Genomic DNA, 13,742 nt, shown 5'->3' with positions numbered 1-13,742 from the left:
AAGAAACTTAACCCTGTTTACCTCAGTTTCTTCATCTGTAAAATGAGCTGGAAAATGACTCCACTATCTTTGCCAAGAAAACTCCAAATAGGGTTCCAGAGTTGGTCATGACTGAACAACAACAATCACAGCAATTCACCAGTCTAGCTAATTTCAGACAGAAGACATAAAATGGCTCGCCTTACTGACAAATCATAATTATTCGTTTTAGGGATTATCCATAGCAACTCTTCGATCACAGAGTAACCTCCCCTTGTACTAAGTACATCTGTGGCCACCTCTGCTTGATATTGTTGAGTGTATCATTACTGGGATGTGTGGGCCACTACCAAAGCCAAATGAGTTTTACAATAAGATTAAAACTCATCATCTGCAGGAAGGCAAATTTATTATTTTTTAAAGAACCTCTAGTATGCCAAAGATAAAAAAAATTCATGTTGAATAGTGTTTTAAATTATGCCACTCCTTCCTTCCACTAATATGGATAATCATCACTGACCATATTGAGTGGTGTAATAAAGATTTACATCTTGAATGATCTGAAATCTCCTGACCACACCTTCAATTCTTCATCAATTACATGCAATTTTTGTTCTTCTCAAATTATTCATGAATAAACTCTGAGGCAAAGACAACAAGAATTTAGAAAGATTATTTTCAAAAAGTGTGTGATTTATGAAATTTTATGAATCTATGGTTTGATTTTAAGACAGAAAGGAATTATGAGTCATGAGTGTTCCAGCACAAAAGTGATAAATTGCCTTTATTTCCTAGCAAAATTGAAATTAAAAACTAAAAAAAGTTAAGAATCATATATTCAATAAAAAGTTTATTAGTAATGAAATGTGGAATAGTGGAAAAGGAATTACACAGTCTAGAACTACCCCGTAGAAAGCATTAAAACACACTATTTCACTTTTATATTGGTCCCTTACATAAAGTCATACTTATAAGCTATACACACACAATTAATATTTGCTGATGCTTGGTTTATGTTCTTTTTTAAGTCAGAAAAAATATTTTTATATAAAAACTTTGCTAATGCTGGCAAAAAAGAAAATTAGAAAGTCCATTAGGATTCTGTTTACCATTCTGTTGAAAAGGCAAGTCATTTATTTATTTTAAGCTTATATTCATTCATTAAAGCTAGTATTTATTCATGAGGAAATTAAATACCAGTATTTGAACTGTACATTCATTTTCTAACAGTAGTTTTATAGATCTAGTCAAAGCTTTAATATATTGATATGAAAATCACAACATAAGGTTTTACTTACAGACTCATATTTTCACATTCTTCAATCTATTCTCCAGACACTGATCAAATGGATACTTCTAAAACACAGGTCTGATCTTATCATCCCCTCTTAAATCAGCTACAGTGGTGGGACTCCATCACTTGTTCTATGACACTACATGTTATTCTAAGATAAAGTACAAATTCTTCTGATTGACATTTAAAATCCCTCACAACTAGGCTCCAGTTTACTTTTCTAGCCTTATTAGATATTACTTCCTTTCTTGTCCTTTATGGTCAAGCAAAATTGGCTTTCTTGCTGTTCCTTAACATGCAACACTCCATTTCCCATCTCTTTGGGTTTGCATAGGCTGTTACCCATGCCTTGAGTGCATTTCTACCTCATCTCTACCTTCTCAGAACCCTTAATTTCTTTCTAAGTTTAGGCCAAATGCTACTTCCTGAACATGAAACTTTTCCTGATTCCCTAAGGGATAGCCTCACTTCCCCCCTAGTTCCCCCACAACTACCAGTGTCTCCTCCTCTTCAAAATTACCTTGGAGGGGGCAGCTGGGTAGCTCAGTGGATTGAGAGCCAGGCCTAGAGACGGGAGGTCCTAGGTTCAAATCTGGCCTCAGACACTTCCCAGCTGTGTGACCCTGGGCAAGTCACTTAACCCCCATTGCCTTCCTTACCACTCTTCTGCCTTGGAGCCAATACACAGTATTATATATTATACACCGTATTGGCTCCAAGACAGAAGGTAAGGGTTAAAAAAAATTACCTTGGATTTGTTATGAATATACACTATTTATTTTACATATAATTATGTGTACATGTTATCTCCCATTATAAAATATAAATTATTCAAGAATAGGGACTATTTCATTTATGCCTTTAGATCCACTGTGTCTGGTATATAGAAACATCCGTTGATTTATTAATCTACCAAGTGTCTATTATTCTCCTGAACCTAGTGTTCTCTCTTCTCTTCTTTTCTCTTCTTCTCTTCTCTCCTCTCCTATTCTCTTCCCCCTCACTTATTGATCTCATTAGCTCCCCTGGATTCAATTATCTCTATGTGAATAATTCTCAAATCTATTTATTCAGCCCAAACCTTTCTGCTAATCTCCAGTCTCCTATCTCCAATTGCCTATTAGACATATTGAAGGGGATGTCCTGTAGACATCTCCAATTCATCATGTACAAACAAAATCATTATCTTCCCCCACCCCATTTAAGATTTCCCTGTTATTTTTGTGGGCAACAGCATCCTTCCTATCCCCTGGCTTTCAACCTAGCTGTCATCCTTTACTCTTCGCTATTTCTTACCTACTTTATTCTCAAAGATTGTTTATATTTTTAACACCTATCGAGTATGCCCTCTTCTCTTCTAGGGCCAACACCCTGGTAAAGACCCTCATCTCCTCATGTCTGAAGTATTATTGCAATAGCCTGCTGGTTAGTCTGCCTGCCACAAGGCTTTTTCCCTTCCAATTCTATCCTCCACTCTGTTGCCAAAGTGCTTTTTCTAAAGAACAGATTCAACCATGTTATTATCCTTCTTGATAAAGTCCAGTGGTTCCCTATTACCACCAGGATCAAATATAAAATCCCCATGTACACTTCAATCCAGTGACACTGACCTCCTGTTTATTTCTCAAACCAGGCATTTTATCTCCTAAATCTGGCATTTTCACTGACTCTCCCTCATTCACAGAATGCTCTCTCTCCTCATCTCCATCTCCTGGCTTTGCTGGCTTCCTTCAAGCCCCAGCTTTAAATCCCACCTACTACAGGAATCCATTCCCAAGTCCTCTTAATTCTAGTGCCTTCCCTCTATATAGACTGCCAGTATATAATCAATCTTATGTTGTCTCCCACCTTCCTCTATCGGATTGTGATCTCTTTAAGGACAGTCTTTTGCTGTTTTTGTATCTCCATCAGTTAGCTCAGTGACTGAAGACTGATTGACTTCAGGAGTTGGAGAACACCTTCCACTAGCATAGATTGCAACCTCACAATAGAATCATAAATGTTTATTCACAAACTTCCCAATTTTTCTTCCCTGGTAGAAACAGGGAAGTGCTGAAATTCTTTAGGTTGAACAGATTGAAATAAAATGGACTGTTTGGAGTAGATAATTCTCTTTCAGGACTGAGATCAAGGCTTTATGCAGCTCCTTTGGCATTAATTCAATGTAGTCCAATACATATTTGTTACTATTGCATATGACATACTGATACAAAATATTAATGTATCATATATGCAATTAGTGTAGAATATAGGTCAAATTATAATATTTCATTTTATGATATAATATTTATAATATGTAATATAATTTCTGTTGTACTTATATAGCACATAAAATTATATAGCATTAAATATATTTCATTTGATCAATAGACTATTCAGTGATGGGCAAACTTTTTAAAAAGGGGGCCAAAGGAAAGGAAATGCTCATCTATCAGTCTGTTTCTAAGGCAACTCTTTCAAACTTTCATTGTATTGTATCTTACTCATTGTATTCATCAGATTAGGAATAATGTCAAGTGGCAGGATAGAACATTTCAGGGGGCCACATCTGGCCTGCGGGCTGTAGTTTGCCCATCACTGGATTATATCAGTAATTTAATAGTAGGCATAGTAAAATAGCACAAAGGATAAGTTGATTACTCACTTAAGCTTTTAATTAATTAATTAATTGGATTAATTAATTAAATGTAATGACAAAAATTCAAAGCTGTAAGTATATCATTATTATTATTATTATTAACTTACCTTCCTTTGCTGGGGGAATGGTTGGAAGAGGCGTGGTTGTTGCTGGTGGCAGAGTTGGAATTGGCCCTGGAAATTGGAGAAAATTAAAAAGAGTCCAAAAAAGACAACATAATTAAAGAGAAAATAATTGGGATGGGTTCAATTATTTTGAATAACATCCATCTGTTCTTCCTTAGAATTTTGTGACTATCATAGATTATCAACCATTTGTAGGAATTAGCTTATCTATCTCCTCCTCTGCAGACAGAAGGCCTGGGTACCATTTTCAGATAACTCCATTTAGCCACCTGGAGTAAATTTAGTTGAATTGTCAGCTCTAAAGTGGTTGTAACATTGATTTACAGCAATGGTACTGGAAAAGCACGTTTCTGCTCTAGTCAGTGGCCAAGTCCAAACACTAAAGAAGGCAGAATCCCAACTTCAGCCTGTGTATAATTAACAACAGAATATCAATCCTTGTTCAACTGAACTTCTTCCAATACTGTTGATCTGGTCACCATCAGAATCCAGACCAGGAGAAGAAAAAGTCCAACCATTCTCTAAGATTATCTGAAAATTCTGAAGTACAGAGTTAAATTCTGAAAGCTATATTTCAAAAAGAACATTGACATCCATCAACATCAATGTTACATCTATTAAGCTGTTAGAAGCCAAATTATATGAGGAGCAGTGAAAGGAGGTATGTTTACTTAGCCTAGAGAAAAGACTATACATGATTGATTGACACCATATTGTTTGCCTTTTCAAAAGGGGTGGGAGTCAATAGGAAGCAGAGAAAATTCAGAACTCAAAAAAAAAATTAACCACTACTAAATAAATAAATAATGAAATTTTAGAAATTAAAAAAGACTGAAATTGATGACTTAAGATAACTTCAAAAATCTAGACATTCATGGAAAATAAAGAAGATTTGTTTTTTGTGATTTCTAAGAATGTAAGTAGTACCACTTGGTAGAAGAAATGTTCAGGGAGGCAGATTTTAATTCAGAATAGGGGAGAACTTTATGACATCAGTGTTGTCTGACAATCTGACAGACTTCTTTATGACAAAATTTATCTTCTACCATTAGAAATGTTTAAGCAAAAACTTCATAACCAACTTTCATTGATATGTGGAAGAAATATCTGTATTAGATAGATATTGAACTATATGGACTCAATACCACCTCCCCGCCCAAATTCTAGGAAGCTCAACTATTAAACTAATAGCAATAATGAAATAAATTCATATGAATTTTTAGTGCAATGAATTTTTGCAGTCATTACAGTTTACCCCAAAGACATTGCATTCAATTTGCATCAAATCTTTGGAAGCAGTGATAAATTGATAATCATTATCAACCTTCCTCCCACATCAATACACATATACAATAAAAATATGAAAAATTAAGGCATTGCTAATGTTTTTCTTCAAAGCAAGGCAAAACTTAAGTGAAATTGTAAAATAGACTCTCTGTGGCTCTAAAGTCTGCCGAAGTGATCATAAACAATGTATCTGTATACCAACTGCATAGCTACTGAATGAAAAATGAGCCATCAGGGACCAGATGGTGTTAAATAGGAGCTGTTCATCAAATACATACAGAAGTTCTGAGATGTGTAGAGATGTTAGATAAAAGAAAGAAGAGATTTGCTTTGATTGGTTCCTAAGGCTAGGCAAAAAGCCAACAGGTTAAAAGTTGCAAGAAGACAAATTTCAGTGTAATTCAAGAACTTCCTAATGAATACCACTCATAAACCATTCATAATCACTAGGAATACTGTAGAAAATTTTCCCCAGAATATGAAGTTGAACTTGATAGCTTCTGAGCTTCTAAAGCATCATCTACCATCTAGCCCTGAACTTCTACGTCTGACTCTCAAATTCTTGGAGTCTCTTTGCTGTATAACTGGTCTCCCTCTTTTTTTAAGGAAGGTGACATCGTTGATGCTTCTCTGTCTTTGTGGATTAACCAATGAGACTTTAAAGACCTAGGCACAACCAACCACACACTCAGAAAGGTACTAATACAGAGGAAATCAGTCACTTACAGCTTTAAAATTCCTTGCCTCCATGGAGATTCCAAGTACAGCATAGGGCAGTTGTATAAATCATAGTTACCCCCAGAACAGTCATTAAAATGAAGGAATGTTCTATATATGCAGACTTTAAATCAAGGGAAAACTTGTGGTTTTCATGAAACTAACACTTTCCCTGCTCCCCACAAATTCTCAAATAAAGGACAATTTAAAATGCCTTCTTTTAATTGTGCGTGTCCCCTTCAGCACATCAGATCTGTAGCCAAGTTGGAAAAAATGGGAAAGTTTTTTAAGCTAGCAATAACTCCTCCAAGGGTCAATGGATGGGAACTGATTGGCTCCACTCCCACCCCCTTGGCTCTGGTAATATGCCATTGTTTAATGTCAGGACCTAGTTACTACACCCTGTTCCTCTTGCCACATACCACAAATTTTTCTTTATGGATGCTGATTACAATATGAGTCATTGTAGCTGGGAATTTGTTAACCTATGGACCTATATCTAGTCCTTTATGAAGCATGTACCAAGGGTGGAAAAATTCATACTAATGAGGACCCGTGAAGGAGCTGCAGTGAATTTCATGATTAGAAAAGAGTGGAACTTTGCTTACATGTATTCTTCGACTGCCATAGCTCACATGTTTATTAATGGAATAAGGTTGAAGAGCCAACCAGGCTGTGCCTCCCCCAATCCCCAGTGTTTGTCTGAATGAATGGATAAGAGAGAAAAATAGTTCACTTACGTGTTCTTTCCATTATGCTTACACTAGGTCCTGTTATCTCTTGGAGCTGTGTAGAAACACTGATTCTATGCTCTGAATCAGGCTTAAGTCCATAGAAACAATGGCTAGATGTCCCACCACCCAGGGTATTTTCTTGCTTTCTCCCATCTTTGATGAAAAAAAAGAAAAGAAGAAAAATGTTATTTGCAATTAGACATTCTACATGCATGATCTATAATGACTCAAAGTTTTCATAGATGTATTGTGGAAGGGTAGCATGAAGACTAAGTTTTGATAAAGTAAATCATATTTTAAGTCCATAAATCAGTTGAAAGGGGCAGCATGGCTTGTTGGATAGAGTTGGCCTTGAAGCCAAAAGGATTTGGGTTCCAATCTTGCCTCTGACTAATAATAGCTATAGGACCCTGAACAAGTCATTTCTTTCTTTATTTTTTTTAAACCCTTACCTTTCATCTCAGAATCAATACTGTGTATTGGTTCCAAGATAGAAGAGTGGTAAGGGTTAGCCAATGGGGTTCAAGTGACTTGCCCAGGGTCACACAGCTAGGAAGTGTCTGAGGCCAGATTTGAACCCGGCATCTCCTGCTGTAGGCCTGGCTCTCAATCCACTGAGCTACCCAGCTGCCCCCTGAACAAGTCATTTCTAAGTGTTAGGAGCAACTATAGAAGGCCACAAGTGGAAAAGAAAATGCTGGCCTGGATTGGTGGAAGGAGTTTTCTCACCCAGGAGTTCCTTATGTCATTGAATCCCTGCCTAGTCCCTTACCCTAAGTAAGTTTATAATTATAGGAATGGTGAAGTAATGCCTCTGTTGAACAAAGAATCATTGTGTATCTCCGATTTTGTAGCTGTGTAGGTCTGGATGTTTGTGTGGTTGAGCTCTCTTAAAATAGAATATAAGTGAAGTTAACCTCAGGTAGTCAGTTGATAAACATTTATTAAACACCTAATATATGCTAGGCACTATGCATACAAAAACAAGGAAAAGGCTCTCCCTACCGTCAAGGAGCTCACAATTGAGAAGGGAAGACAACAAACAAATATATACAAACAAGCCATATACCAGATAAATAGATGATTAACAGAGAAAGGTACTAGAATTAACAGGAATAGGGGAAGGCTAACTGTAGAAGGAAGGGTTATACCAGAACATCAAGGTCAGAGTGGAACAATGTTCTACGTGTGAACACAAAACTGGGAGAATTTGTTCCAATATGATGAAAATTTCCAAGAATTCTTACAAAGCTATGTGGTATGATAGAACAATAATTTTGGAGTCATGGGTCTTGGGTACCTTACCCGTGTAACCTGGGACAAATTATTGAACTTGGTGGGGCCTCAGTTTACTTGTGTGTAAAATGGAAATAGTGATATTTCTAGCATCTACTTCACAGAACTGTTCTGAGAAAAATGCTTCATTAACCTTAAGTTGTTATAAGAATATGGGTAGTTATTGTTATTACTATTAAGCTGGATCCTCTAAGTGATTTTTGTTTAGTCAACTAGTCATACCCAGTTCTTCATGATCCCTTTTGGGGTATTTTTGGAAAAGATACCAGCTTGCCATTTCCTTCTCCAGATCATTTTATAGATGGGGAAACTGAGGCAAACCAGGGTAAGGAACTTGCTGGGATTTGAACCATGTCTTCTGGTTCCCAATCTAATACTCTTTCCATTGCACCAATATATCCAATGATATTTTGATAAGATTTTTGATTTTGAGAATGATACCCAATTATTTTGGCCCCATAATTAAGTCCTGAGGATGTCTAGGTTGATAATTGTTTAAACCCTTACCTGAAGATTAGAACACATAAAGACTTGGAATCTGGGCATTCTTTGTCATTTATAAAGCTGATTGTGGACCTCCAGGTACTATGAAGTATGTTAATACAGCACTTAAACATTCACAAAGGGTTTACATATGTTATCTTATTTGATCTCCATAGGAACGCTGAGAGGAAGGGTTATTATGCTATTTTACCTGCATTTTACAGATGAGAAAACTGAGGCAAAGAGAGGTAATTTGCAGCTAATAAGAATCTAAGGCAGGATTTGAATTCAGGCCCCTTTTATCCCAAGTCCTAGTCTTCCCAATTGCCTGTCATTCCATAAAGCATTAGAGTCCTGGAATCCCTCAAAGCATAGATTTCCTTTTTGCTCAGATCACTAGGACTATTCTGGCAGGGCATCTCCCTAGCCCCCATTTAAATTCCATGAGAGACTATTTGCATTCCTACTGTACTGAATCTCTAGATTCAGAGTCAATAAAATGGGATATATGTCCTGGATTTGTCACTTACCAGCTGTGGTAAGTGACTTCAGTAAGTTCCTATCCCTCATTTGGCTGATGTAGAAAATAAGGCTAATAATACTTGTCATGCCAATCTCACATTATAGGAGCAAATGGAATATTGTACGAAAAGAGTTTTATAAACTCTAAATGTTCTGTAAATGTCAGTTATTATTTTCTTTTTTAAAAAATCATATCTGTTAGAATGCCTATAACTACTTTAAATTTTCTGCATCTTTCATTCCTTTCAAATTCTTGATATAATGCCTTATGCTTTATACTAAAGAAACATATTGAGCACAAGTGGTGGTTAGAGGATTGTTCTTGGATCCAGGAAAACCCAAGTTCATAACCTGTCTCTGACAAAAGCAAATCATTTCACCTCTTCCAGTATTCTAGAGATTCTAGGAACTCACTAAGATTCTAAGTTGAAGAAAAGGTGCCAACCCACATTTACAGAAGCTGTTTCCTCATCAGGGAGTTCTCTGTACCAATGTACTCACAGGTCCAGTTCCTATCCCTTTATCCTTTTTTTTAACCCTTACCCTTATTTTTAATTATTTAATTATTTTTAATTATTTTAAACCCTTATTAAAGATCAATACTATGCATTGACTGAAGGGTGGAAAGGGCTAGACATTGAGGGTTAAGTGACTTGCCGAGAGTTACACAGCGAGAAAGGGTGCATCTGGCTGCTCCCCCTTTATACTTCTTAGAATGATTTCACATGCCTTCTTCTCATTTCATGTCCACAAAGACCATGTGAGATAGGTAATACCCAGCACAACATAGAGGGGAAAGTATTGGATCCAGAGACAAAAGACATAGGTTTAAATCCTGGCTTGCTGCCTATTATCTATCAGTCAATAGTTGATCCACAGGTAATTTATTAAGTGTGGACTCTGGGTCAGGATATATGACTTTTTATGCTTTTATATAAACCACAATCTCTCTGGCCTTCAATTTCCTCATTTATAAGATTATGGAGAGTGGAAGATTATCTCTAAAATCCCTTTCAGCTTTAAATCCTGGGGTCGCTTCCAATGTTGACATTCTATGATTCTACATTAAGCTGCCTGAGATCACGGAGCTGTTTGGTCACTGCACCTAAGCTAGAATCTTGGCTTTTTGCTGCCTCTCCAGAAAGAATGATCTCTCACTGGCAGCCAGTGTTCTGCCTTATTTCCCCTCTGATGGAGTGGCGTTATTGTTGTTCAGTTGTTTCAGTTCGATACAATTCTTTGTGACCCCATTTGAGGTTTTCTTAGCAAAGATACTGGAGTGGTTTGAGGATCTGAAAGACAGAGGTCTTCATGTGTTGTGCTGGTTTATATTACTCACAAATAAGGATCTGATGAGAGTGATTTTGGGAAGTTTCAATGTTGCCATAAAAAGCATCAGTAAACAGCTTTATAACTAGGATCCTATCATCCATTAAAAAAAATGAATGAGTGGTTTTCAGTCTTTTTCACCCCTAGAACTTGGACGTCTACATCAAAAGAAATAAGGTTTGAGGAAGTACTACTGTCCTAATTTTGTCCAGGGCTTCATGTTTGCTCATCCTCTGGCTGCTTTGTCTATCCCTTTATGTCCCTCAGAACCTCTTGAAATATCAAGATTATAAATAATTATGAATACAATTAGTTGTAAAGTACTTAACATAGTGCCTGACACATTGTAAGTGCTATATAAATACTATTGCTATTATTAATATTCATAATACTGAGAATATTTATCCAAAGAGCACATATTTAGATCCATAAGAGACCTTAGAGCAGAGGTATGCCAGAGTCAGCTTCTACTGTGAGAGCTTATTGTTAAATTTTTAAATTTTCAGTTAAATTTTAGACTTCAAAAATTGGCAACAAAATCAGGACTTGATTTATTGATTTGTTGATTGTAAAGTCTTTTAAAAAGTGCTAAAGGGGGCAGCTGGGTAGCTCAGTGGAGTGAGAGTCAGGCCTAGAGACAGGAGGTCCTAGGTTCAAACCCGGCCTCAGCCACTTCCCAGCTGTGTGACCCTGGGCAAGTCACTTGACCCCCATTGCCCACCCTTACCAATCTTCCACCTATGAGACAATACACTGAAGTACAAGGGTTTAAAAATAAAACAATTTAAAAAAAATTTTTTAAAGTGCTAAAAATGTAAATGATGTAGATTAAACTTAAAAATGTATTGGGTATGCTTTTTTTTCTTTCAGAAAACCACTAATTAAAATATTTGCAAGCACACTGTTGCCTTAAAGGCTATCTAATCCAACTCTCTCATTTTACACATGAAGAAAATGAGAATCAGTTATAAACTTCTCTAAGTTCACACAGGTATTAATTATAAGAGAAAATATTTGAATTCAAGTCCTCTAACTCCAACTTCAGTGCTCCCTCCATTATTTAATGTTATGGAGCACCTTCTATTGCCTCCTTTTCATGGGATTAAGGAGAAGACATACTGAATCACTATCGAACACAGTGGTATCATTTTTTCCTTCATTTAGGTTAGTTTCCTTAGGATTCCTAGAAAATGCAAGATAAAGGAGTTTGTTGTGTTTTTGCCAAATCAAAGTATATTTTCAAATATTGGAGAATCATGATTGCTACAGTAAAATTATCAAGAAATTATTCCTGGGTAATTCCCAAGACAAATAATAAAGGTTTATGAGAATGGGTGTAGTGGCTGAGTTGTTTCTGGCTTGTGTGATTCCATGCCTACTGGCGCTGTTTTAAAGTAAAACATTGTAGTTGGTAAATTGTGATAGATTTCTCCAGTGTCATGTGCCAGAAATATTGCATCAAATGGAACTATGGCTTGCCTTTTGGGACAGCTAGAAATTTTCATAGGCCAGGGTGGAAAAACATCATCTTTGTAATACATTTACACTTCCATTCTTTATGAGCTGAGACCAAATAAATGATCTAAACTGTTCTGACAAATGTTGATGATGCTACCAACATGATACACCAAAAAGTACTGGTAACAACAGCTCAGATTGTTACCCTCCAAATCAGTCTGTGGGGACTGATAATAGAGAGAGTCCGAGAAAGGGGGCTGCTGGCATTTTATGCTTTAAATTTAGCCTCCCACCTCCTTTGTAGCTCTGACTTCAATTCTGAATATTACTTACTCAGCAAATTTAGGTTCAGCAAGAAGTTGTTCTTCACAGGAGTTTTTGGGCTCTCAACTCCAGAAAAATAGAACAATATCAGAGAACTTGCATTTATGCTGAAAGGTAATGAGGATGGCTACGTACCCCATAGATCCTCACATTATGCAAAAGAGCCCAAGATGGCATGGTTGGATCAGCTGGAGACAAATTAAGTTGTCGGGTGATTTCATGCTCTACTTCTGATGATTAGTTATCTCAAGGATAATACCTAGGATAGACCAGAACCTCCAGAACATCTCTATAATTAGTCTCATCTTGTAAGAGTCTCTGAGTCCCCCAAGCTCCGCTTTGTCCCTGGGGTCTGATTCAGAATGAACCAAAGTCAAAAAAGCCCCTGTCTTGAACTTGGCATGTGGCTGGCTGATCTAAATCAAGCTGCCACTAAGTCCCTCCCAAAACAAATTCTACTAACCTCTTTTGCTTGACTATAAAGATATTCCAAATTTGCCTAGCATCTTTTATTTTTCTTTAAAAAAGTCTTAGAGTTTTATAAGTGCTTATAAGTATAGTGCTATGGTTTCATTAGCATGAGAAGCTTCCAATGAGGACTTTCCTTCAACTAATGAAGTTTACTACATGCTCTGCAATTTCTAATTTTAGAGAATGTGGGGAGGGGGAAATGTAGGTGGAGAAAAAGTGGGGGAACATTGAGAGGATGAGTTACTTGTGCAGGGTTACACAGTCAATAGATATCAGAGTTATTATCTGATCTGAAGTCTTTCTGCCTCCAAGGCCAACTCTCCATCCACTCTGACATTCGACCTCTCCTTATAGGCACTACCAAATTTAAACCTCTCAAGTGGTAGGAGAATAATACTTTAAGATAAACAGAAGCACAATACCAGAAGTGCCCAATACTAATGAAGTCACCAGCAGTCTCTCCACCGACTTATTTTGACATTGTTATTTTATCTCAAAAAATATACATGCCTGGTCTGTGAGATAGTGATGAAGACCTTGAGAAAAATATTTACTGAACAAACAGTAGTACCTGGCACAGGCTCTCTGAAATGAGACACTTCAGGATAAGACTCTTTAATAACACATGAGAGAACTGAAGAATTGAGTTAGATTTCTCCCTGGAGTGTCTTCTGGTCTGGAATAGAAGGCCTGGCCATTTTTTTGTAAAAGCAATCTGATCCCAATAAAATCAGAGAGACAGAGAGAAGGAGGGAGGGAGAGGGAAAGAGGGAGGGAGACAGAGACAGAGAGAGAGAGACAGAAAGAGACAGAGAGAGACAGACAGACACAGAGAGAGAGACAGAGAGAAACACAGAGAGAGGGAGAGAAAGGTAGAGAGACTGAGAGATAGAGAGACAGAGACAGAGAGACAGAGACAGACAAAGAGAGAAAAACAGACAGACAGAGACAGAGACAGAGACAGAGGGAGACACAGAGAGACACACACACATACACAGACACAGAGTGGCAAAGACAGAGGGGGGGGGAGAGAGAGAGAGAGAGAGAGAGAGAGAGAGAGAGAGAGAGAGAGAGAGAGAGAGAGA

The 13,742-nt window shown here is 37.0% G+C and overlaps 1 protein-coding gene across 1 annotated transcript in view; it reads right to left on the bottom strand.

The window, feature by feature from the left end:
* The window catches only part of COL14A1 (collagen type XIV alpha 1 chain), a 274,304-nt gene that overhangs the window by 113,933 nt on the left and 146,629 nt on the right, over nt 1–13,742 (bottom strand). Inside the window, exons 25-26 of the mRNA XM_044684203.1 lie at nt 6,781–6,927; nt 4,019–4,084 (exon numbers count right to left, since the gene is read on the bottom strand). Coding sequence (XP_044540138.1) covers nt 4,019–4,084; nt 6,781–6,927 — 213 coding nt within the window. The remainder of the gene's footprint in view (nt 1–4,018; nt 4,085–6,780; nt 6,928–13,742) is intronic.

The sequence above is a fragment of the Gracilinanus agilis genome, chromosome 1 (assembly GCF_016433145.1).
Source record: "Gracilinanus agilis isolate LMUSP501 chromosome 1, AgileGrace, whole genome shotgun sequence".
In the NCBI taxonomy this organism is placed as follows: Eukaryota; Metazoa; Chordata; class Mammalia; order Didelphimorphia; family Didelphidae; genus Gracilinanus; species Gracilinanus agilis.
Note: the sequence above shows the minus strand (reverse complement) of the source record. Positions and strands in the feature narration are given on the sequence as shown.